The sequence below is a fragment of the Pristiophorus japonicus genome, chromosome 14 (assembly GCF_044704955.1).
Source record: "Pristiophorus japonicus isolate sPriJap1 chromosome 14, sPriJap1.hap1, whole genome shotgun sequence".
NCBI lineage: Eukaryota > Metazoa > Chordata > Chondrichthyes > Pristiophoridae > Pristiophorus > Pristiophorus japonicus.
The window spans coordinates 163,827,863-163,854,187 of NC_091990.1; the positions used below are offsets into that span (position 1 = coordinate 163,827,863).

At 49.7% G+C, this 26,325-nt stretch overlaps 1 protein-coding gene across 1 annotated transcript in view; it reads right to left on the minus strand.

The window, feature by feature from the left end:
* Nucleotides 1–26,325, minus strand: part of cd81a (CD81 molecule a) — a 71,223-nt gene that overhangs the window by 4,219 nt on the left and 40,679 nt on the right. The window contains exons 3-6 of the mRNA XM_070899770.1: nucleotides 15,189–15,286; nucleotides 7,083–7,157; nucleotides 6,170–6,286; nucleotides 3,567–3,656 (exon numbers count right to left, since the gene is read on the minus strand). Coding sequence (XP_070755871.1) covers nucleotides 3,567–3,656; nucleotides 6,170–6,286; nucleotides 7,083–7,157; nucleotides 15,189–15,286 — 380 coding nt within the window. The remainder of the gene's footprint in view (nucleotides 1–3,566; nucleotides 3,657–6,169; nucleotides 6,287–7,082; nucleotides 7,158–15,188; nucleotides 15,287–26,325) is intronic.

The window sequence follows — 26,325 nt, forward strand, 5'->3', positions numbered from 1 at the left end:
GTCTGATCCCAAGTGGAAAGGGAATGAGCTCCAGGCAACATTGGAGAAGCTAGTCTTAGGTGTCAGCCTTGACTCAGTGGTAGCACTTTCTCCCACATCAGTGGGTCTAGAGGGGCCCTACCCGAGAGACTTGATCACATAATCTCGGCCGGCACTACAATGCAGTACCGAGGGAGTGCTGTACTATTGGACGAGACATTAAACCGAGGCCCCATCCTGCCCTCGCAGGTGGATGGAAAAGATCCCACGGAACGATTTTGAAGATCAGCATCTCCCCAGTGTCCTGACCAATATATGTCCTTCAACCATTATCACTAATAGACTGTCATTTATTTAATTCCTGTATTTGGGAGCTTGCTGTGTGCAAATTGGCTGTTGCATTTCCTATGTTACACCAGTGACTATACTTCAAAGGTACTTCCTTGGCTGTGAAGCACTTTGGGACATCCTGAGCTCATGAAAAGCACTATAGAAATGCAAGATCTTCTTTTCTAACCTCAAGCTCAAGAGTCTGGCTACAGGGCAATCTCAACAGCAACAACTCCATTTATATTCACCTTTCGCACAAAAACAGTCTGAAGGTTCTTTTCAAATGGCAATAGAAAGGGAAACGGGTGCTGAGCCATCGAGATCAGGATGGGCATCAAAAGCCAGGAAACAGACAGGGAAATCATAGAATCATAGACAATTACAACACAGGAGGAGGCCATTTGGTCCATCGTGTCCGTGTCAGCCTAATCCCACTTTCCAGCTCTTGGTCCGTAGCCCTGTAGATTACGGCACTTCAGGTGCACATCCAAGTACTTTTTAAATGCTGTGAGGGTTTTGCCTCTACCACCCTTTCAGGAAGTGAGTTCCAGACTCCCACCACCCTCTGGGTGAAAAAGTGTTTCCTCATCTCCCTCTAATCCTTCAACCAACGACTTTAAATCTATGCCTCCTGGTTATTTACCCCTCTGCTAAGGGGAACAGGCAAATATAGCAGCCATTTTGCAGAGTAAGGCACCACAAACAAGAAAGATAAATGAGCAGATAATGGCTCAGCATTTCCTGGAGATTTGCACCATTGCAGTGATGCATCTGTCACAGGGCCCAATTTAAAACATCCAAGTCCAGGAAATTATGGCATAAATATCAACAATTCCATAATTTCCTGAGACTTTAGCACTGCTTCACTGCGCTCTCTCTCTCTCTCTCTCTCTCTCTCTCTCGGAAACGTTGAACAGCTAATTATCTTGGCTTATCTGCCTTTAAAATCAATGGCGTGATCAGATATACTGAATGAACGACACTGCGATTGCTGCTGCCAGTAGGCAGATTGCAGAATGGTGCTGGCAGCTTAGTCTGTTTAGTGGAATCAGGGAGTCGTAGTTTACTGTTTAAAATAATTGCATCTCATTAGTTTTTTTTTTTAAGTATTTAGTGGTGAAGTTATGACAATGAATGGTACAAAGCGCCAGCAATTGGATTTATCTGATGGGTTGGGGAGGTGGGAGGGGAGCGGGCTGTCAGTCCCGAAGCCTTAAACTACTATTTGAAAGTGACACTTTTTTTTAAAATAGTAATTGGGATGGTTGATCCTCTGCGTTGTAAATGTGGACGTCAGTGATCAGAAAGTGCCCATTTACATCTTGTTACAATCCAAGCAGCAAGTCAGGAAAACCACTGGGTTTGCATGACTGCTTGAAGAAATGGAGGTTCTGTCTTTGTACCTCAATGGGAGGAGTGCGGGGTCATTGTTCCAGCTAATTAACTAACCAGGCAGATATTAAAAGGTCCTCAAGATGAATCAGCTCTCTTAATTTGAATCTGGACTTGTCTCTGCCGATCAGTTCCACCTGCAAATGTTGATTTTAAACACCGCTGGTCTGGCTAGTATCACATGGTAGTCAGCTTTTACTTTGGCCATTGGCCGTGCTGTGCCATATTCTAATCACTTCCCCAGCAGATTTTGTGCAAGTTCAGCACTGGAGGATCGGAGCACACAATGTCAGCGGTATGGTTGGAGGCAATATCACCATGGCAGTGAATTCCTGGCCCATCTGTGCTCCATGATGTTGTTCGAGGAATAATTTCTGGCCAGAACTCTTCCATGGGAGCTTTAATGTCCACCTGAATCGGCCCAAGGGGCTTCGACTAACACATCATCCAAAATACGGCACTTCTGCCAATGCAGCACTCGGTCAGTACTGTGCTGAAGTCAAATCCTGGAGTGGGCTTTTAGCCCATGACCTTGTGTCTCGGAGGCACACACACTACCCGAGTGTGGCGGACACCCAGTTATTGGGCTCAGTGGTAGCAAACCTAAGCGAGGAGCTGCTGGAGTCATGGAGGAGACAAGAGGCGTGAGCGGATGAGAAAATAGGTAGAGATAGGGAAAGAGTGCCTCGAGCTAGCTGAAAGGGAATAATAGGAGATAAAGTCTCACGGCCTCATGGAGGTACAAAACGTATCAATGGTACAGTTCGGGTGATGCTGGAGCATTGCGTCAAACCAGTGATAGTTTGCTACGGACATGCATCATGAAAAACGATAGGGATTCAAAATGTAGCAGGAAGCCAAGATGGGTGGGTTGGGGGTTTGAGCTCAAATGGAAAAAAAGCTTTTCTTATATTTAACTGTTTTTCTTGTGAAACTTGTTAATTTTCGATGATAAAAATGTGACCAGATAATTTTCACTTCGAAATACACACGCACACTACAGAAAACCCGAGAGTTAAGGAGTTGGAAGCCTCTGGGGGTGTGGGGGGGGAATTGGGGGATTTTGCTGGACGGATGAGCCGTATTACCTCACGTCAGGTGACATTAAAGTCAGCAGCCAGCTGGTGGAGCTATTGAGCTGTTAAAGGGGACATTGAATATGGCCGGCCGGTCAGGTTCCGAGTAAACTCTGGGTTCGTTGCCCTGTGGGCATGGCAGATTAACGCTCAGGCTGCCAGCCTTCCTTTGAGGTTTCAAGTTAGAACCAGAAGTGTAACGAGCAATAGAGATGAAGCAATTTAAGTGCAAAAAATCCTTCTTTCCAGGTCCGTGTGATAGACAAAATTATAAGACAATTTGTATCCTGAAAATGTATTAAGCACCACCCCGCCCCCCACAAAAAAAATTACATTTCATAAAATGAAAACTGGAAAAATTCTGGAAAATAATTTTTATTTTAAAAGTACATTTTTACTTTTCTCCCACTTCTGCCGGGGTACAGTTTGACCGGCACGGGCAGCTCTCTGCGCCCATTGGCTTGTGAACCTGAACGGTGAGTGTCAGCAGGCTATTCACTGTGGAGGGCATCACATCCGGACCTCGCCCAACATCCGGGAAATTCCCGGAAGAATGCCACTAGACAGCCGTCGGGAATAGGACCTCTGGTGGATTTTCCCTCCCTCCCGAGCCTGAGGTCACCCGGCCAATTGGGACACCTCAAACTTTGCCGAGGGCTAAAACTCAGCAGGTGGACTGAGGGAGCTCCTCCTGGCAGGTTCAGTAAAAACAAAATGCGACTTCCAACCAGCTGTATAACCAGGGGTCAGTTAGAGGACAGAACACTAAGAGAATAAACTGGTACTTACTTTTTTAATAAACTTGCCTATCCCCTCCTGTTTGGGGCAGAGCTCAGCCAACAAAACCTTGGACACAAAGTTGGCTCCACAGCAGTCCAGCTGAATGAGAACAGGGAAAGAGGGGAAAAAAAAAGTGAGTTTAAAATAAGCTGGAAGGATTCTAGCCATGATATGGTAACACACAGCAACAGAACAAGACAGAAGTATTAATGAACCTACAGCTGTCTAACTCACAGTCAAAAATGCTGCATGGGAGCTAAACTGCCAACAGCCCACTGGCTCAGGACAGACGGAGCAGCAGTCCCACATCAGACAGCTGAGGGGGCAGACAGGGGTCTCTTGCACATCTGCATCTCAGGTTTCATTGGCTGACAGTATTGGCAGGGACATTCCTTGCCAAACACGCCAACAAACATGTCACCCCAGGTGCCTGGGCTTACAGCAGCACAGAGCTGTGTCCAACAGTACCGCCACCATGGCGAGACACTCGTTTCCGGGAGCTTATAGTAGGCCGCTCCTTGCAGCTTTAACCAGGAAAACCCCCTCCTTCATTCTCCCTGCCCCAGCGAGACCTGGAATATCGGGGCAGGGACCCATGAAGGGGCCTTTCCTCATTCTCTCCATTCAAAATAAATGGCTGGAAATTGGGGCGGGCCCTTCTCTATCTGACTGTCAGGTGATCCAATATTCCCAAGTTCAGCAACAAGAAAAAACACCTCGCCCCTGCTCCTCAGAGCAGTGTAAAACAGACCCCTTCCATTGCCTCCGTGTCTCAGGGCGGAGAGGAGCGGTCTGTGCTCAGCTCCCCGACACACAGTCCGGCAGAGAGTTTAATTCTCCCAGTATTCACAGTCCGCAGCTCCAGCTCCCTCTCTTCCAATGACCCAGTCTATTTCAAACAACACTTCCCCTTCACTCGATTAGAAAGATCAGAAAACTCTGGCCCCAATGCTGGACACGAGTGAGGGAAGCTTCCCCCAAATGGTTCCTGGAGAAAACAGAACCGAAACAGTCACATTGTGAGACCCCTCCCCCGCTCTGCAACATGACTAAGGTTCTGCAAAACTAACCACAGAGACATGTGGCAGGGAGAATGGGAAGATGCCATGTTTAAAATGACCAACTGCAGCCAACAGCCTGTAAACCGCAGAGGATGATGGGACTCTGGCCACCCTGTACAGTAACAGACAGTGTTACAGGGGCACGGAACCGGATGGGGGATGAGCCAGCTACCGTAAGGGGGAAGAGTGTACATTCGGTTCTTCCAGAAATATGGATACAAGGCAACTTTATATTTTAAAAGGACATTTCTCCAGCTTTTCATGTAAAACCCTCACAGAAGAGGCAACATGTCCAGGCAAAATCTCCCCAGTAATACACAAGGCAACACAAAGGGTATCAGTTTGAATAATTAAACAAAGGCCCACAGGTCTGATGCAATCGTTTTGGTCAGCCCAGACAGAGTGGCACCTCTGTCGAGATAGTGAACAATCATCAGTGAGCGACAGGATACAGGAGGTGTGGCTAATCTCCCATTCCAGACAGATCGATACACATCGAACTGCCATTCACACCCCATTTTATTCAAGGAAGACCCAAGTCAATGGCATACAGTTTTGGCGCGAAGATGAACGGACTATAAGAAAAGGCTGCAAAAAACACACACAAGGTTGGGAGTTGAAGGTTTTTTGAGGTTGGAGGTTGGAGTCAGCTTTTGCATTGAGTTGTAGAGTTGAGTTAAGAAGGTGGGAGTCAGTTTTTGTTGTGGTGGAGTTGAGGTAAAGGAGAGTTGGGTCAGCTCTTCACAGGGCCCTCGGTCTGGGGAAGGTGTGCTTAACTCCAGCAGCTTTTTGCTTAGGAGCCACCAGAGAGGCAAATAGAAGAAACCGACGCAACATCGAGGAGGAAAACCGAACCGACCAACAATGTGAAACCCACCCCAGAGGGACCTCGCGCTGAAATAAGTGCCCCCCAGAACCTCGGAGTCGATAGGATTGTGACTATAGCCCAACCCCCCTCACAGACTCAATTTAGGATAGGAATTGGTAAGAAGGGTGGAAGTGGGAGGTGGGGTTGTGTGTGGGTGGAATGTTTCAACCTCTTATCTTCCCCTTCCCTATTGCAAGAATTTTGTGTGTTGTTGAGTGAGATTGTGCCATTACTGCTATTTACGACCTCTATCTTTGTGTTTACTATTCTAAATAAACAACATCAGCCATTGTGCACTCTTACCCACTGTGTCTGGTGCCTCGTTACTCACCCATTCTCATAAATCGCACGTACAGAACTTCAGGGGAGTGTGGATTCGAACCCACACCCCAAGCTCCCCTTACATGACCAAATGCAACAGCCTCCTGTCTGGAGCGCGATTTAAATCGAACATTTCCACGGGGGTTTCCGTAACTTTGGCACAAACCCAAGAGAAATGACTATTTTTAGCCATTCGGCGATTGCTGCGTCTCCCGTGATCTCCCGCTGGAGAAACCACATGGAAATTCCAGGCACAGCAAGATCCAAATGTCACAGCACCAGGCGGCCACAAAATGCTGCTCAGTCACAGCCAGAGCTCCTTCCGATTGTGCAGCATAACTGAGAATAGAACTGTGCCTCACCGCGTTGTGCAATGCCACTAGCACTGCTTTAGCCTGTTCCTTCTTCTCCTGGTTTTGCATCGGCATATTGTATGCATTGGAGGCCTGGTCATAGAATGCTTTCATCTCCTTAGCTACCTGTGGGGGAAAAAAAAAATCTAATGTTTAGCTCCAAGCAGCAGAACGAAAAAAGACAGACAGTGGGGTTGGGCGCACAAGACCGAACGTTCAAGACTCTGCCCGCAATCCTGCCGCTGCTACTCAGGAGACACATCAGATTATTCATTCCCAGAGGATCTGTACACCCACATCATCCATTATTCCCAATGCTTCTCCTTGTCCCTACAGGCACCGAGTCATGCTGGAGTTAATTTCCAGGAGTGCTGGTGGCCCTCTGGTATCACATTCAACTCCTGAGACTGGACAGTGAGTGTCAGATCACAGTACTCCCTCCAGATCCGCACGTTCCTCCTCCCCCCCAGTCCATGTTGCTGCAGCTCCCCCTGCAGGAGTACATTATCCAATAGCCGCCCCCCACCCCCACCCCACAGGCTGATAGCCTTTACGGGAGTGGAGAGGCTCTGTAACTTTATAGTTCCCTCCCATTTAAGATCCGCTTCCCCCATCTCTCACCCAGTCCTGTTCCTCCAGTACAAGGTTGGCAAGTTCTGCCCCTCCCCACTAATGCACAATCTGACAGCCTGCCCCAGTACACATTCCAGTGGCTCTCCCCATCTCCAGTGAAAGGCCAGCTAGCTCCCATTCCTTTCCCCCACTACAAGACCTTGTAACCTTCCTCCTCCCCAAATAGAAGGCCTGATAGATACCTACTCCATCCAGTATAAGGTTCAATAATTCCCACCCACTTCTCCCCCAATCACAGCACGGATTACTTCGGACATTCAGGAGACGGAAGTATTGTGACATTAGTGACCTCATCCTTGTTTACGAATCCCCAGATCCCAGCAGCCACCTCGCAGGCAAATAGGATCACCAGGCAGGCGAAGAACTGAAGGAAAAAAGAACACAACATTAATGCAGCTCTGATTAACACCTGCACAACACCCAGCCCTACCCTTGTTTTAACGTGGCTAGACTGGGCCTTGTAACACCTAGAGGCAGAGTGTTTACAATTACTGCATCAAAAAGGAATACAGTATTTGAAATGTTAACATATCTTGATCGATAGCCCGTGTAAAGACAAATGGACTTGCTCTAGTGGCTGAACCATCAAGGGATAGATTTGGAGGAAGACTGTAATACTTTGACTTTAACCCCCACTTCACAAGATGCTGAACTCCAGCTTTGTTTGTTGATCTCAAAAGAGATGTTCCACCATAGAGGAAAATCACGGTATAATTTGCTGATGTATTTATTTCTGTCTGGAGGCTTGAACTCCAGGAATGTACTGGAAATCCACGGAGAAAGTTGCCTCAGGAAGCTGTGCAAGAAAATACATTGCATCCCCACTGTTGCTATGCATTAGTCAGTCTGAGTAAATCTACTTGCTTTAGTCGACAGACACTGGCCTGAGTAGTATTTTCAAACTTTCAAAAGGAAGGGAATGTGATGGGCATCGCCAGTAAACTACGTAGCATTTATTCAAAGTCATCGCTGACCGTGGGCACACTGCGTCATACACGACACAGCAAGTCGCTGGCTTTCGATCAGAGAAGATCGCATCGGCTTATTGCAACCATCCCAACAAAAACAATCAACTTATACAGTGCTGTTAACATTTAAATACACACCAAGGCATTTCACAACAGAGATAGGGAACAGACACGAAACCAGAGAGGAAGGGCGAATCAATGCTGGATCACAAAAACAGTTTTAATTAGAAGTGGAAGAACACAGGTCGGAGTTCCAGCAAGCAGGACTGAGGTGTTTGAAGCTTCTACCTCCAATAGTAGGAGAGAGAGAGGGTTGTAAAGGTCAGTCAGAGAACACAAGACACAGGAGGCAAATACAACGCTGCAGAATGAGCAAGGACATGGAGCACTCCAAAGGCAAGGATGAGGATTTTAAATTTAATATTTTCAGGGACTGAAGGTAATGGAAGTTAGGAAGAAAGATATTAATTGCAGAGTGGGATCTAGTGTGGGACAGGAAAAGGGTATAGCATACAAAAGTGTGGAAATTATGATGAACTTGTAGAGAAAAAAAAACTGGTTCGGCCTCAACTGGAGTATTGTGTCCAATTCTGGGCACCGTACTTTAGGAAGGATGTGACGGCCTTAGAGAGGGTGCGGAGGGAGATTGACCAGAATGGTTCCAGGGATGAGGGACTTCAGTTACGTGGATAGACTGGAGAAACTGGGGTTGTTCTCCTTGGAGCAGAGAAGGTCGAGAGGACAAAATCATGAGGGGTCTAGACAGAGTAGATAGAGAGAAACTGTTCCCATTGGGGAAGGCTCGAGAACCAGAGGACACAGATTTAAGGTGACTGGCAGAACCAAAAGGCAACACGAGGGAAACCTTTTAACGCAGCGAGTGGTTATGATCTGGAATACACGGCCTGAGAGGGTGGTGGAGGCAGACTCAATCGTGGCTTTCAAAAGGGAGTTGGATAAGTATCTTGCTTTCTCAGAGAACCGGCACAGGCTCGACGGGCCGAATGGCCTTCCATGCTCTAACCATTCTCGGATTATGCTTTGTCTTCTGTGTCTCCCGGGCCTCTCAAAGAAATAATTTCTGCACCTACTTTTGAGTGCCTCCATTTCGAAGTCGAGAGATTCTGAGGGGAGAGCCCACAGCAGATCAGTCGGCCGTAAATATGACTTTGGGATTCTATCTTTGCAATATAACCCCCATCTAAATATACTGGCTTCCGTCCGGGTCAGGTCAGTACCTCCACTGCCTAAACAGTCGCCTCGAAGATGGAGGTGGAACAGGAAACCAGTAGTAAGCCTATTGCTTTAATTTTGATTCCTATATGGCGGTGGGAGTTAAAATCTCCCCATTAGGTTATAAAGCTGTGATATAAAAATGATCACCGCTGGAAAGTGCCATTAGAACATAAGAAATAGGAACCGGAGTCGGCCATTCGGCCTCTCGAGCCTGCTCTGCCATTTAATAAGATCATGGCTGATCTGATCATGGACTCAGCTCCACTTCCCTGCCCGCTCCCCATAACCCTTTATTCCCTTATCGCTCAAAAATCTTTCTATCTCCACCTTAAATATATTCAATGACCCAGCCTCCACAGCTCTCTGGGGCAGAGAATTCCACAGATTTACAACCCTCTGCTTTTCTATTTGTTCTGCCAAAGTGGATAACCTCACATTTTCCCACATTATACTCCATCTGCCAAATGTTTGCCCACTCACTTAGCCTGTCTATATCCCTTTGCACATTTGTTGTGTCCTCACAATTTGCTTTCCCACCCATCTTTGTATCATCAGCAAACTTGGCTACATTACACTCGGTCCCTTCATCCAGGTCATTAATATAGATTGTAAATAGTTGAGGCCCCAGCACTGATCCCTGCGGCACCCCACTAGTTACTGTTTGCCAACTGGAAATTGACCCATTTATCCCAACTCTCTGTTTTCTGTTAGTTAGCCAGTCCTCTATCCATGCTAATATATTACCCCCAACCCCATTTGTGGATATTGGGTTGAGGGGTGTGGGGAGGGTGCATTGAGTTCAGCTGTGATGCTTCCATGGCGGAACCGCCTGCCAAAGTTCACCGTCGAGGCTCGCACATGTAGAATTGGAGTACTGTGTACAGTATTGGTTTCATTATCTAAGGAAGGATATACTTGCCATTGAGAGGTACAACAAACCAGACTGATTCCTGGGATGGGAGGGATTGTCCTATGAGGAGAGACTGAATAGACTAGGCCTATATTCTCTAGAGTTTAGAAGAATGAGAGGTGATCTCATTGAAACATACAAAATTCTTACAGGGCTTGACAGGGTGGATGCAGGAAGGATGCTTCCCCCGGGCTGGGGAGTCTAGAACCAGGGAATCACAGGTTCAGGATAAGGGGTCAGCCATTTAGGACTGAGATGAAGAAAAACGTCTTCACTCAGAGGGTGGTGAATCTTTGGAATTCTCTGCCCCAGAGGGCTGTGGATGCTCAGTCTTTTGAGTATATTCAAGACAGAGATCGATAGATTTTTGGATTTTTGGAATCAAGGGATATGGGGATAGTGCCGGAAAGTGGAGTTAAAGCAGATGATCAGCCATGATCTTATTGAATGGCGGAGCAGGCTCGAGGGGCCGAATGGCCGACTCCTGCTCCTATTTCTTGTGTTATGAATGGCCTCTTGGGGGAGGTACTGAGGGCAAGTGGTGCCTGTGAAATGGTATCACAGCAAGAATCAGCACCTTCCGGTCAAGGGGGCAAGAAACTGACCCAAATAAAAGAGCAGGAAATGGCGGGGTGGGGGGCCCCTGTCAAGAACAATCAAGCATTAAATGGACTCCAATCAACCTTGGTGATTACTGCCAAGCAAAAGTAAACAGGAAACATGGCAGCAACACAAGCACTCAGAAGGATTTGGAAAATAAGTAGCGAACTGTAGGGTGGATGGTACTTAGTGTCAGAAACAATATCATGAAATCACCTCAGTGGTTAATGGGAGGAGCAAATATGGAAGTGATTACCTCCAGACACGAGACTCCCAAAGCAAACGCTCTACTCGGAACTCCTTCACGGCAAACAAGCCAAAGATGGGCAGAGGAAACGTTACAAGGACACCCTCAAAGCCTCCCTGATAAAGTGCAACATCCCCACCAACACCTGGGAGACCCTGGCCAAAGACCACCCTAAGTGGAGGAAGTGCATCCAGGAGGGCGCTGAGCACCTCGAGTCTCGTCGCCGAGAGCATGCAGAAATCAAGCGCAGGCAGCGGAAGGAGCGTGCGGCAAACCTGTCCCACCCACCCTTTCCTCAACGACTGTCTGTCCCACTTGTGACAGAGATTGTAATTCCCATATTGGACTGTTCAGCCACCAAAGAACTCACTTCAGGAGTGGAAGCAAGTCTTCCGCGATTCCGAGCGACTGTCTATGGTGACGATGACCTCTAGTGAGGCGTGTTGTAGTCTAACATCTCCCGACGCAGAATGCAGGATACAATGAAACAAGGGGCTCGAGGCGGACTGCGTGGTGCAATGGGTTAAACCTCTTGGACCTGGGCTGCTCCCAGCCCAGACTTCTAGAATATAAACAGAAAATGCTGAAAATACTCAGGTCAGGCAGAACTGTTCTGGTGAAGGGTCATCGACCTGAAACATTGACTCTGTTTCTCTCACAGATGCTGCCTGACCCGCTGAGTATTTTCAGAGATTTCTGTTTTTATTCTAGCTGTATTTTGCTTTGGAGCCAGACTTCTCAGATTTCACGTTCCCGTGTCTGCAGACTGCAAGAGTGCCAGGGCACTGCACGCGAGTCACGCTGGCTCTGTGTTTGGACACGATTCGTCATCAGTGCGTTTGTAAACCGACTGGAGTTGGGGAAACACTTTCTTGTGGATAAAATGATGTTTATCTGGAATATGGTACTGATACGGAACCGTTTAAAGCATTGCCGATTTGTAAATTGATCCAATTCTACTTGGATATCTGAACATTTCTAAAATGTTTGAGGTTGTGCATGTTTGATTTGACGCGAGAGAGCGAGGACATTAAGCGCTGGGGGAATTTCTATTTCAGGCACTGTGACATGGCCAGGATTTTCTGTTCTGGTTCCGACAGCCAGCATCGTTGGGCTCAGTGCCCTGTGGCAGGAGACACTCAGTACAGTGCAGACTTGCGTTGTTGCAGAACCTAGCCGCTGCTCTTCGTAAGCAACACAAAACTACCAGCACTGGGTTGGATCTCCGTTCTCAGAACAGAGCGCTTCTCATCAGGGAGAGGCACGAGACCTCAAACAATATACCTTCTCGAGCCCCAAAACTGCCCACATTAGGAGAATGCATGGAGTGTTGGCCCAAACACGGCCAAGAGGTAGTACACATACACTGAAGCATGCAGGAGTGTATGCCCGAGAGTGTATGGCATGCTTCATTGGTTTGATGGGTAAATAGCCTATGGGGTTTGTTAATTACCGAAACAACTTTCACTTACATGTAGGAAAACGTCCCAAGGCCATTCGTAGAGGCATGATCGCAGAGATGGCCGCTGAGCCAAAGTGGATGGGCAACGGAAAGTTCGGTTACAGAGGTGGCTTTTAAGGAGAATGTTAAAAGCTGAGGGAGGTGGAGCGGCAGAGGGGATTCCCGAGCTTGGCCTCGGCAACGGCAATCACAGCCGTCAATGGTGGGCAAAGGAAGGAAGGGGGCACAAAAGGCCAACGGAAGAGGGCTGGGTTTGTACAGCTGGAGGAGGTTACAAAAATAGGGAGGAACAAGGCTAGGAGGATGAAAATGTTAAACTTGAGGCGATGGGGTAACGGGAGCCAATGTACGTCATCAAGGACAAGGTGATGGGTAGGTGGGCCTTAGTGCAAAGTGAGCTGGAATACAGAGGGCGGAGGATGGGAGTGCAGCCATCACAGCATTCAGACAACATTGGAAGGGAAGAGAGAGGTGGAGCTGTGTGGTGCGACCATACATGTGGATGCTGAACCGATATCTGTGAATAATGACACCAAGAGAGTTGAGCAAGAAGAGGGGGGCCAAATATCAATCATTTGGACACACTGCTGGTTCATGGAGCAGGAGCAGGAAGTGACGTCATTACTAGAGATGCACCGACTACAATTGGACAGGCAAAAGTACAACCAAGCAAAGAGTCCCATTGAGCTAGACAACAGGAGAGAGACCAAGGAGGCGGATGGTTTGAAGGGCTGTGTAGAGGCTGCAGGTAGTCAAGTGATAATATAGCATGGTCACAGGCAGAGGGTATCATTTGTGCATTTGATTGGGCCATTGTGGTGCTGTGGCAGGGATCAGAACCTGATTGGAGAGGTTCAAACAGTGAGAATGTGGGAGTGATGGGCACAGATTTAGGAGGTGATAATCTGCTCAAGGACTGGAGAGGAAAGGGAGGTTGGAGTTGGACTGATAGATGGCAGGGACATAAGGATCCAGGGGAGTACGTGAGGAGATCGCGATTTACAAACTCAACTTGCATGGGGGACATGGAGAGGCTGGTTGTTCAGCAGTTCAATGGGAATAAGGTCAACAGACAAGAGGAGCTCAGAAAGCACGAGGGGAGACAGCAGAAAATGAGAGATGGGGTTCAGGGCTAGGTGGGCAAGGGAAAGTGATAGAGGCAGAGGCAGCTGAACACATGGGATCAATCAAGTGGCAATAGTCCATGAGCTCCCACACCTATTGCAAGTGAGAGTGGAGCGGGCAAGGACAGGAATTTATGGATGTGACTGGTAATGAAAGTAATAAGCTGGGGGTTATCTTTGCTGTGTGGGATAAATGTGGAATCGTGGGTGGTTTGAGAGGGCCCGATAACTAACGCAGATAGGATCAGGTTTGCATCCCTTTGAGTTAAGGAAGCAAAGATGAAAATGACCGGGATGGGAGAGACGAAAGGTTTTGAACGGAACACGGTCATTTGAGGTGGAGGCGAGAGTGGGTGAGCAAATCACAACTAAAGTGAATGGCTACATAGTTGGGAGTGACTGTGGGAGAGTTATTCCCTGGATGAACACAGGAGGAAGTGGGACTGATGAGGATACAAAGAAATGGTGAGAAATGGCCTCGTTTGTGATGAAGATTATGGGAGTACAGGAGACGGCACAGTCAAGGGGGTGGCTGTGAATATGGGTCGGAGAGTTTACATGGAGGGCAACATTTAGGAAGGACAGGAGGGCAGTGAATTCAGAGGGCAGAGGGAGCAGAGATGAAGATTGAAATCACCATGGATAAGGAGTTGTTCTGATGAGCACAAGCTACAAGCTGAGGGAAGAAATGCTGCAGGGGTGGGGGGGGGGGGGGGTTTAAAGAGTACTCAGGAGCGGTAATTGGGGGCAATAATTAAGGACTTCAAAAGATGGGAGGGGTGGAACAAGGCAAGGTGCTTGAAGAAATTGAAGATACCAGAGGATTAGGAGTGACCAAGATTTTGACTTGCTAAGGACCATAGCACTGCCGCCCGTGGGAGTGTTGGCAGATCGGGTGCAGAAAGTATAGCCAGGGGTTGGGTGGGGGGGAAAGAGAGGGGTGCTTCAGTTCAGGCAAGGTGTCCCCACCCACAAATCATGCTTCAGGCAAAGCCATGATTCGATCATTCAAAATAAGGTTGTGGATAGCAAACACCTTGATCAGAAATTTCCGGGTTTGATGTCTGGCCTGTGTGGCGTTAACTGATCTGATTGGGAACTGGCAATTGGCCTCACTGCTCCTGGGCTTAGGGGCGATGGGGGAGAAGGGAAAATGAGCCAAGGTTCCCGCTTATGATTGCTGTACAACTGACCCTGCTGGAAAATTGAATCAAGGCAGGATTGGGTGGGACTGTGCTATCTCCCACCCTCGTCCCCCGTGGATAAATACCCTCCGGCACTCTGCTGGACACGTGTTGGGGTGAGAGTGTAGAATGTTTCGGTGTAAGGGGTGTCGCAGTTGTGTGAGGCGGACTTGTTGGGCTGGGTGCGCTTTGCCTTTCCGCCATTGTTTATAGGTTTATATGCAACCTTCAGGGCTGCTGACCGAGGGCCGTGCGGCTCTTTGTCGGCCGGCGCGGACACGGTGGGCCGGAATGGCCTCCTCCTGTGTGCTGTAAATTTCTATGTTTCTATGTATAAATTGGCACTGAAAGGCGTATCGGTCAGTCCCCACATTACTGTAGCCAGTAACGATCGGTAGCTGTAGGAGAACAATGAAACACGCTGAGGGCACACAATCTGGGATGTGTCTTTCTGCATATCTCACTTCCAAACACTCCTTAAACTTGCGAGCAGGAAGGGAGTTTACACAGCACTCCCGGTCAGAGTCAGTGAAAGGAACAGATTGCTCCAGTGAACTGAGACAAGCGGGAGAATCTTGCTGTGGTACCTGCACCATATCTGCAGAGTGGGACACCCGATGTATAACAAGAGAGAGCCAACCAGAAAGGAATGTGTGTGTCTTACCGTTCCCAGCATGCACTGGGATTCCTGGATGGCACCATAGCAACCGAGGAAACCGACAATCATCATCACAGCCCCAACACCAATCAGGATGTAGACCCCTGCGAGGGGAGAAAGAGCAACGATTAACATGAAAAAGCAACGCTCCCCACTGCACACATTATCTGGGAAGGACGACTTTATCCAACTCACTGCCGTGCCGTGCCTGGCTGCTCAATGCTTTTCCCTCCTATTCTTTTATTTTTTTTTTGTGGTCTGGGTGAGGCCATTTTATAGTCCATTTTGGAATCCTCATCCAAACGGGCAACTGGTGGCAGTACGGGCACCTCAATCGGCCCAAGCATTCCCGGGTCACGATCAGGATTACCATTCCTAATCGCCACCCAGCGGCACCAGGTGAGAGCGGTATCGAGCCCGTTGTTGATGCCTCCCATGGTTGACTAGCTGCCAACACTCGCCGCCTAGACGCGAGAAGAACGGGCAGATGGGGGAGATATTATCGGGCAGCCCCAGGGAGAGACCATTGGTGGGGGGGGTGGGGGGGGGGCCAGAGCAGGACGGGGACAAGAACCAGAACAAAACAGGACAAGTCCGGAGCAAACTGTTGTGGTGACAGCACAGCACCGAGCACATCCTCAAAGCCCAGAAATATCGTCACCATGGCAACAGCTAACCCAATCACTCCATTTTACAAAACAATTTCAGTGAATGGCCATTTTACAGCTTTTCAAAATATTTCAAATGCTATTTGTGGGTGGATTTATCAGATAAGAAATACATAACTGACAAGTTACAGATGTATCTGACTGATTATGTTTCCAAAGAACTGATACCAGAGGTTCCCCCCTCTCCCCTGCCTCGCTCTATTGCACATACTTCTGGGGTAGTAAAAACAGTCACAAGCTGAAAGTCCTTGGACACCAGGGGAGCCTGCTGTCACTCGGTATTAACCGCTCACCTGCCTTGCTGCGTCACTCGGTACTGCCGATATCACCCGCCCTGCGTCCCTCGGTACTGCCGATATTACCCGCCCTGCGTCTCTCGGTACTGCCGATATCACCCGCCCTGCGTCTCTCGGTACTGCCGATATCATCCGCCCTGCGTCCCTCGGTACTGCCGATATTACCCGCCCTGCGTCTCTCGGTACTGCCGATATTACCCGCCCTGCGTCACTCGGTACTGGCGATATTACCCGCCCTGCGTCTCTCGGTACTGCCGATATCACCCGCCCTGCGTCCCTCGGTACTGCCGATATTACCCGCCCTGCGTCTCTCGGTACTGCCGATATTACCCGCCCTGCGTCTCTCGGTACTGCCGATATTACCCGCCCTGCGTCCCTCGGTACTGCCGATATTACCATCTCTGCGTCACTCGGTACTGCCGATATTACCCGCCCTGCGTCTCTCGGTACTGCCGATATCACCCGCCCTGCGTCTCTCGGTACTGCCGATATCACCCGCCCTGCGTCCCTCGGTACTGGCGATATCACCCGCCCTGCGTCTCTCGGTACTGCCGATATCACCCGCCCTGCGTCCCTCGGTACTGCCGATATCACCCGCCCTGCGTCCCTCGGTACTGCCGATATCACCCGCCCTGCGTCTCTCGGTACTGCCGATATCACCCGCCCTGCGTCTCTCGGTACTGCCGATATCACCTGCCCTGCGTCACTCGGTACTGCCGATATTACCCGCCCTGCGTCACTCGGTACTGCCGATATTACCCGCCCTGCGTCCCTCGGTACTGCCGATATCACCCGCCCTGCGTCCCTCGGTACTGGCGATATCACCCGCCCTGCGTCCCTCGGTACTGCCGATATCACCCGCCCTGCGTCCCTCGGTACTGCCGATATCACCCGCCCTGCGTCACTCGGTACTGCCGATATTACCCGCCCTGCGTCTCTCGGTACTGCCGATATTACCCGCCCTGCGTCTCTCGGTACTGCCGATATCACCCGCCCTGCGTCTCTCGGTACTGCCGATATTACCCGCCCTGCGTCCCTCGGTACTGCCGATATTACCCGCCCTGCGTCCCTCGGTACTGCCGATATTACCCGCCCTGCGTCCCTCGGTACTGCCGATATTACCCGCCCTGCGTCTCTCGGTACTGCCGATATTACCCGCCCTGCGTCACTCGGTACTGCCGATATCACCCGCCCTGCGTCCCTCGGTACTGCCGATATCACCCGCCCTGCGTCTCTCGGTACTGCCGATATTACCCGCCCTGCGTCCCTCGGTACTGCCGATATTACCCGCCCTGCGTCCCTCGGTACTGCCGATATTACCCGCCCTGCGTCTCTCGGTACTGCCGATATTACCCGCCCTGCGTCCCTCGGTACTGCCGATATTACCCGCCCTGCGTCCCTCGGTACTGCCGATATTACCCGCCCTGCGTCCCTCGGTACTGCCGATATTACCTGCCCTGCGTCCCTCGGTACTGCCGATATTACCCGCCCTGCGTCACTCGGTACTGCCGATATCACCCGCCCTGCGTCCCTCGGTACTGCCGATATTACCTGCCCTGCGTCACTCGGTACTGCCGATATCACCCGCCCTGCGTCCCTCGGTACTGCCGATATTACCTGCCCTGCGTCCCTCGGTACTGCCGATATTACCCGCCCTGCGTCTCTCGGTACTGCCGATATTACCCGCCCTGCGTCACTCGGTACTGCCGATATCACCCGCCCTGCGTCCCTCGGTACTGCCGATATTACCTGCCCTGCGTCACTCGGTACTGGCGATATCACCCGCCCTGCGTCCCTCGGTACTGCCGATATCACCCGCCCTGCGTCCCTCGGTACTGCCGATATCACCCGCCCTGCGTCCCTCGGTACTGCCGATATTACCCGCCCTGCGTCCCTCGGTACTGCCGATATCACCCGCCCTGCGTCCCTCGGTACTGCCGATATTACCCGCCCTGCGTCCCTCGGTACTGCCGATATCACCCGCCCTGCGTCCCTCGGTACTGCCGATATCACCCGCCCTGCGTCCCTCGGTACTGCCGATATCACCCGCTCTACTGCTTCCCATCACTTTCAGTAAAAATGGCGGTGTGATTTTTGAGCCGACTGTTCCATGAGTGAAGGGGAAATAGGGGCTTCGTCCCCTTGTCAAGGGGACTGAATAGCAGATAGCCAATGTTACCACAGCGTAAAGGGTTAAATCATGACGACAGGTTGCATGAACTTAGCTTATATCCCCCTGAATGAGAGGGAGATCTAATTGAGGTGGTTAAAATGTTAAAACGTAGATACAGAAAAACGATTTCTTCTGGTGGGGGAATCTAGAACACGGGGGAACATCTGACAATTAGAGCTGGACCATTCAGGACTAAAATCAGGAAACACTTTCACAGACAGGACAGTGGAAGTACAGGACCTTCTCGTCCCCAATAGGCAGTGAATGCTGGGTCAATGGAAAGTTTGAAGACTGCGATTGGCAGTTTTTTAGGTAAGGGTATTGAACGATATGGATCAAAGGCAGGTAAATGTTGAGGTACAGACAACCACCACCTGGAATAAGAACATAAGAATTAGGAACAGGAGTAGGCCATCTAGTCTCTCGAGCCTGCTCCGCTATTCAATAAGATCATGGCTGATCTGGCTGTGGACTCAGCTCCACTTACCCGCCCTCTCCCCGTAACCCTTAATTCCCTTATTGGTTAAAAATCTATCTATCTGTGACTTGAATATATTCAATGAGCTAGCCTCAACTGCTTCCTTGGGAAGAGAATTCCACAGATTCACAACCCTCTGGGAGAAGAAATTCCTTCTCAACTCGGTTTTAAATTGGCTCCCCCGTATTTTGAGGCTGTGCCCCCTAGTTCTAGTCTCCCCGACCAGTGGAAACAACCTCTCTGCCTCTATCTTGTCTAGCCCTTTCATTATTTTAAATGTTTCTATAAGATCACCCCTCATCCTTCTGAACTCCAACGAGTAAAGACCCTGTCTACTCAATCTATCATCATAAGGTAACCCTCTCATCTCTGGAATCAGCCTAGTGAATCGTCTCTGTATCCCCTCCAAAGCCAGTATATCCTTCCTTAAGTAAGGTGACCAAAACTGCATGCAGTACTCCAGGTGTGGCCTCACCAATACCCTGTACAGTTGCAGCAGGACCTCCCTGCTTTTGTACTCCATCCCTCTCGCAATGAAGGCCAACATTCCATTCGCCTTCCTGATTACCTGCTGCACCTGCAAACTAACTTTTTGGGATTCATGCACAAGGACCCCCAGGTCCCTCTGCACTGCAGCATGTTGTAATTTCTCCCCATTCAAATAATATTACCTTTTACTGTTTTTTTCCCCCCCCCCCCCCAAGGTGGATGACCTCACACTTTCCGACATTGTATTCCATCTGCCAAACCTTAGCCCATTCGCTTAACCTATCTAAATCTCTTTGCAGCCTTTCTGTGTCCTCTACACAACCCGCTTTCCCACTAATCTTTGTGTCATCTGCAAATTTTGTTACACTACACTCTGTCCCCTCTTCCAGGTCATCTATGTATATTGTAAACAGTTGTGGTCCCAGCACCGATCCCTGTGGCACACCACTAACCACCGATTTCCAACCTGAAAAGGACCCATTTATCCCAACTCTCTGCTTTCTGTTAGCCAGCCAATTCTCGATCCATGCTAATACATTTCCTCTGACTCTGCGTACCTTTATCTTCTGCAGTAACCTTTTGTGTGGCACCTTATCGAATGCCTTTTGGAAATCTAAATACACCACATCCATCGGTACACCTGTATCCACCATGCTCGTTATATCCTCAAATAATATCCCCCTATTGGTTCATTTCCTTCAGCAGGCTGAGTGAGACAGCCAGTTTAGTATTTACACCCAGTAATCAGGCTGGGATTGTTTAGTCATGTACCATTCTTATAGCTCAAGATTTAAATAATTGGTAGGGGTTTAGAGGGGATTGGAGGGAAAATTTCTTCACCCAGGAGGGTGGTGGGGGTCTGGAACTCACTGCGTGAAAGGGTGGTAGAGGCAGAAACCCTCACCACATTTAAAAAGTACTTGGATGTGTACGTGAAGTGCCGTAACCTAGAGGGCTACGGACCAAGAGCGGGAAAGTGGGTTTAGGCTGGGTAGCTCTGTCGGCCGGTGCAGACACGATGAGACTATGGGCCAAAGTCCCAACCCCCCCCCCCACTGTTAAAAACGGAGCAACTCCTGGGGAAACTTGGGCCCAATGATTCTATGAGACTTGTAGATCTCAAAGCACTTCCGACTATGGATCGCTGGAGGGCAAATATGGCAGCAAGTCTTCATCACACGTTCAATGAGTACTGATTTAAACATGTTTTAATATAGTCAGTGTTATTCAGCATCAGAAAAACTCTTGCTCTTTTCCCAATGGAAGTTTTAATATCCACCTGAAACAGTGGAACAGGCCGACAGGGCCTTGGTTACTAATCAATCATTTAATGGGCATCACCAACAATGTAGAACCCCAAGTACCTGCCGACTGATTGAACCCAGGACCTCCCGACAGAGGCAAAAATGACACCAAATGTGCCAGGCTGACACTATAAAATCTACATCAAACAATACCGGCGAGAGACTAAATACAGAGAGGTTCAAAATAGAAAAATAAAAACACACACTCCATAGAGAAAAAGTGTTATAATTAGTGGGAGATGAAGGCAGCAGTGACGAACCAAATCACACCACCTCTGGCTGTGACCAGAATACAATATGCATCTGTTTTGATGTGGAGAGCGTTCTATAAACCCTTTGTACTGACTCACAAGGACATCATCAGAATATCACCGACTCCACACTGGTCGCAGTGCCAGAACTTGGATAAAAGCCTCTTTTAGACTCATCTGTGTTTTGAAGCTTGTTTTCTTTTTGTGATGTGCTACCAATCAGAGCCAAGCACTCAGCTGGTATAAGGAGACTGGTTTATACAGCTCTGTGAGCCAATGACTGGGGCAACTGGCCAAAATAGGGGAGGCCTTCAGACCAGCCAGCTGAGCCCAACAGCTCTGGGTCAGAGGCAACTAGCTGTGCCCGAAACATTACCTCGGTTCTGGTCTTCACAGATGCTGACTGAATGCATTTCGAAATCTTTGTTTCAGACTTCCAGCACTTCCAGTCCTTTGCTTTCCACTCATGAATCTCCCCTCGCCCACCCCAAAAAAAAAATTATATATATTTTCCCACTCCTTTTTCTGATAGTGTTTGAGACTCGATTACTCTACAACGGAGACTTTATTCTGTCTGTTCTCTCCACCAATGCTGGCATACCGTTCCTGCCGTGTTAGTTTTGTGTGCAGTCTTTAAATGGGTTTAACAGTTGAACTCCGATTTCATCCTTATTTCTCTCATGGTGCAAAGCCCAGACCCAGGATATTTATCCATTGTGGGATGGGCGCTGAAGGCCTTCTATAAAAGGTGCCACATGAGATTCATGACAAACGACAGACTGTGTGGAGTCAGGGGCCAGCAGAATGGAATATGAGAATGGGCACAAAACAGGATAGGAGCACCCTCAGACTGGCAGAAAGTGCAGGGAGATGCTCCATAGGGATCTGTGGTTGAAACATTGATGCATTTAGGGAAGACAATGCACATGAGCAAAAAGGGAATACAGGCACAGGCTGGGAAGAGGTCATTCGAGGGTATGAAGTATAACATCGGCATAAACCAGTTTCTGTTGCAGTAGATTCTATGGAATGCATTAGACCAGCAGGGTACCAATGCATTGGGGAAATCGGAGCATCTTTGTTAGTAACACAAACTTGTAGCTCTTTGGCAGTTTCCAATTTATTTTTGTGGTTCAGCGTGGACAAAAGGTAAGGACAGTGCCTGCAGCCATACGCAGCATCAAGGTCCAGAGTTAGCCCATCTCAGCTGGAGCACTTCAATTGGTCACAGCCATCATGGACTTAGAAACAGGAAAAAAAAAAGCCAGGCCTGCTAATCCTCTGCTATCCAGTGGCTCTGGCCTGAAAGTGCGTGTGTGGATGTTGGACAAGGCCTGGATTGGGCTTAGCTCCGATGCCCTTCACAGTAGAATACTCTGCCAATACTTACCAGCCAGGCTCAAACCTGGAGAGGTCATTTACAGGGCAGCTCGTCCACAGAACTGCACAACAGCAAGTCACACAGTGCCTCAGAGAGGAAGTAAACTTAGAAAGATAAACAAAACACTTCACACAGGAGAAGGTCGGTCTCGGTATCAGATGGCTTTTCATCAATAGTTAGCCTGCCCCATGAGCATACGACGTCAGTGACATTGCCAAACTCGCATCCCCACCCACCCCAGGCTCACTGGCCCGCTTGCAGCTCGAGACTGGGGTATGTTCTCCAGTTACAAGTGGCACTCGGTGGAACTGAATCTGGAAAATATTACAGTAATGGGCTCCAGAGCCTGCATTAAACACGATGTGCGATGAAAATAATTGTTACAGCAAGCAGGAGCAGGTCATTTGCACACTGTGGGTGGTGAGGAGGAGGAGGAGGAGGGGAGGGGAAAGAGAAGGAAACAGAGGGCTCGCCCCTCCAGAGCTCGTGCTACCCATACCGTGCACCCCAAATTCCGGCCCAGCCTAAAAGCCCCCCATTCACTGGTCACCTTCCTGGTGTAGGGGTGATTTTTCGGCTCGACACTTATTTCAACCTCCTGTCCTTTGTTGGGAGTACCGGTCCGCACAGACGTACAGTGGGGCCTTTCAATCAACTTGTTTCAGCCACATAACCTCAATCGAGATATCCCGCGATGCAGTGCTGCTTCAGTGCAGGAAACGCAGCGAGATCGAGACCCAGGACTAGATCACCTGCCACAGCCCACACACAGGGGATTTCACACTGTTATTCCGTGAGGTTTGCAGTCGAAACTCAACCCCCTGTTCACATGTAAATGCACACGTGCAGAAATCTACCTTTCAGAGTAAGTGTGCGCTCGCCAGCAATACTCCAGCTGTTGAAACCAATGAAAATTGCAGCTGGCACTTAAACAGATTCCACTGCTGAACCATTCCCATCAGAATATGACCTTCAGAGAGGGGCCCAGTGTACCCCAGGTACTGTCATCCCCCCCACTCCACACACAGGGGCCAGTGTACCCCAGATACTGTCACCCCCTCCCCCAGAGAGGGGCCCAATGTACCCAGATACTGTCACCCCCCCCCCCCAGAGAGGGGCCCAGTGTACCCAGATACTGTCACCCCTCCCCCAGAGAGAGGCCCAGTGTACCCAGATACTGTCACCCTCCCCCCCAGAGAGGGGCCCAATGTACCCAGATACTGTCACCCCCCCCCCCAGAGAGGGGCCCAGTGTACCCAGATACTGTCACCCCTCCCCCAGAGAGGGGCCCAGTGTACCCAGATACTGTCACCCCTCCCCCAGAGAGAGGCCCAGTGTACCCAGATACTGTCACCCTCCCCCCCAGAGAGGGGCCCAATGTACCCAGATACTGTCACCCCCTCCCCCAGAGAGGGGCCCAATGTACCCAGATACTGTCACCCCCCCCCCAGAGAGGGGCCCAGTGTACCCAGATACTGTCACCCCTCCCCCAGAGAGAGGCCCAGTGTACCCAGATACTGTCACCCTCCCCCCCAGAGAGGGGCCCAATGTACCCAGATACTGTCACCCCCCCCCCAGAGAGGGGCCCAGTGTACCCAGATACTGTCACCCCTCCCCCAGAGAGGGGCCCAGTGTACCCAGATACTGTCACCCTCCCCCCCAGAGAGAGGCCCAGTGTACCCATATACTGTCACCCCCCCCCCCCAGAGAGGGGCCCACCCAGATACTGTCACCCCCCCCCCCAGAGGCCCAGTGTACCCATATACTGTCACCCCTCCCCCAGAGAGAGGCCCAGTGTACCCAGATACTGTCACCCCTCCCCCAGAGAGAGGCCCAGTGTACCCAGATACTGTCACCCTCCCCCCCAGAGAGAGGCCCAGTGTACCCAGATACTGTCACCCCTCCCCCCCAGAGAGGGGCCCAGTGTACCCAGATATTGTCACCCCCCCCCCCCCAGAGAACCCAGATACTGTCACCACCCCCCCCCCCCCACCGGAGAGGGGCCCAGTGTACCCAGATACTGACCACCTCCTCTCGCCCTCCCCGAGAAGGACAGTGTACCCAGATACTGTCTGTCCCTCCCCCACCCACCCCCCCACAATAGGGGCCCACAATACCCCATATACTGATCCCCACACTAGAGAGGCCCAGTGTACCCCAGATACTGTCACCTCCTCCCCTCCACACACACACATTGGGGCCCAGTGTACCCCAGATATTGTCTGCCCCCCCCCCCCCCCCATGGAGAAGGCCAGTGTACCCCAAATATTGTTTCCACCCCCCCATTCGCAGAGAAGGGTCCAATCACGACAACAGAAATTCTAACTGTATCCGAAATGTATTTCTGAATGTATTTTGAGAAGGTACAGATATTCCTAATAGAGTGACAGGTGATAAGTATAAAACAATGGGGCGTTATCTAGCAAACACAAGAATCAGAAACATTGTGGGAACGGAGTCAGAAGTGGACTCAAGCATGCTGCTCAACCACATCCTGGGGCCTACCCAGGTGTGACCTTGCTCAGACAGGCTCCTCTCCGTAGACCAGTCCGGGTTTTACCAGGCTCACAGCACCCCCTTCCCGACATTTCTCAGTGAATCTTGAGCACAAGTTGCTGAGACACTGCAACACCCCAGGATGCTAAACGCCAAAGCTGGAGCGACTGTTAATCCACCTGTTGTGTTGGGACCAACGGCTGTGAGAGCTTCAGATAAAAGTCCAGTCAGTAATCGTTCACCTGGGAATGTCCATCTAATGGTTCTAGTCGGAGGTCTCGGGTCTGTAACAACCTTCTGTTCCCTGGCTTGCACTTAGTCCATCACCAACAACCAGTCCAATCGGGAAAACATTCCCAATCTCACCACCTTCAGTTATTGTAGCCAGCGGGTTTAAATCCAGGCAGGATAAGGGGTAGGATTGTATCTTGAAGCCAGAGATTGCCTTTACTTGTATAAAAAAAAAAAATCACAAACTTCAGTAACTAATACTTCAACAACACAGGGGAAAGGGGAGAAAAATTGATGTGATGATTACGACGTTCCCTCTTTCTCAACCCAATCAACACCAGGATTTCAGTACCCGTCAGAAGTTCAAACATTTGGTGTTGGAACAGGGCCGGGAGAGATGATCTTGAGTGACTCCATCCAGACAAGGCAGGTTTTGAATAGTCATGACAGAAATTTCTTTTAAAGAAGTGTGATAAAACTGAGCAAAGAGACGACAGAAAATGCCAGAGATGCTCAGCAGGTCAGACAGAATGTGCGCCCAAAACAGCAAGTTAATGTTTGTGTTTTCATCAGAACCGGGCCAGGACCCGAAAGGTTAACTTCCCTTCTCTCTCCACAGACCTGCCTAGTGTTTCCAACATTTGGTGTTTTCACTTTGCATCGTTTATCTCCAGCAATTCCTGACTTGCCTGTTGAAAAGCCGGACTGTTTGTGTTTCAGTGTTCCAATATCAGAGGCATTTTGTTCCAACGTACGCCTTCGCAATGCGGAGCTTATTAGTTCAGGTTGCTGAATCATTTTCCATCAGCAACGAAGCAAACACAAGGAACTCCAGTCTGGAGCCATTTCCTCTTACACCGAGGTTCTGGTACCAGATTGGGGGAGGCTGACACATCACTTGCTGCACCCACCACCCATGGCTCCATTTTACTGGACGGCCCCCATTTTAAAGTGAATGAGGTCAACAGCCAGAGTTTCATTTTAAATGTTTACTGACTTCTAATCATTCGCACCGCCCCCCCCCCCTCCCCGCGTGCCTTTCCTCCCATGCTGCAGCCCGCAGCACAAATACACAGGCTTCCTGAGCCTCAGGCAAAATCTCAGCACTCCAACAAAAGTATATTTAAACTGCATATAAACACAGAACTTCCTGACGTTGGGGATGGGAGTTGTTTGGTTTCAGTGGCGGTCTCCTTCCAACATACAATGCTGAAGTGTGACAGCAGGATTTCAGGGAACGCTGCACAACTCATTGTTTAAAGTTGCTGTCGGGACATGGTCCTAGTTGCCCCGAGGTGGTGCTGGGGGCTCACCAGCAACGATTGTTTGTGTAAGCGAGTGGCCAGCTCAGCCACTTCACAAGGCATTAAAGAAAA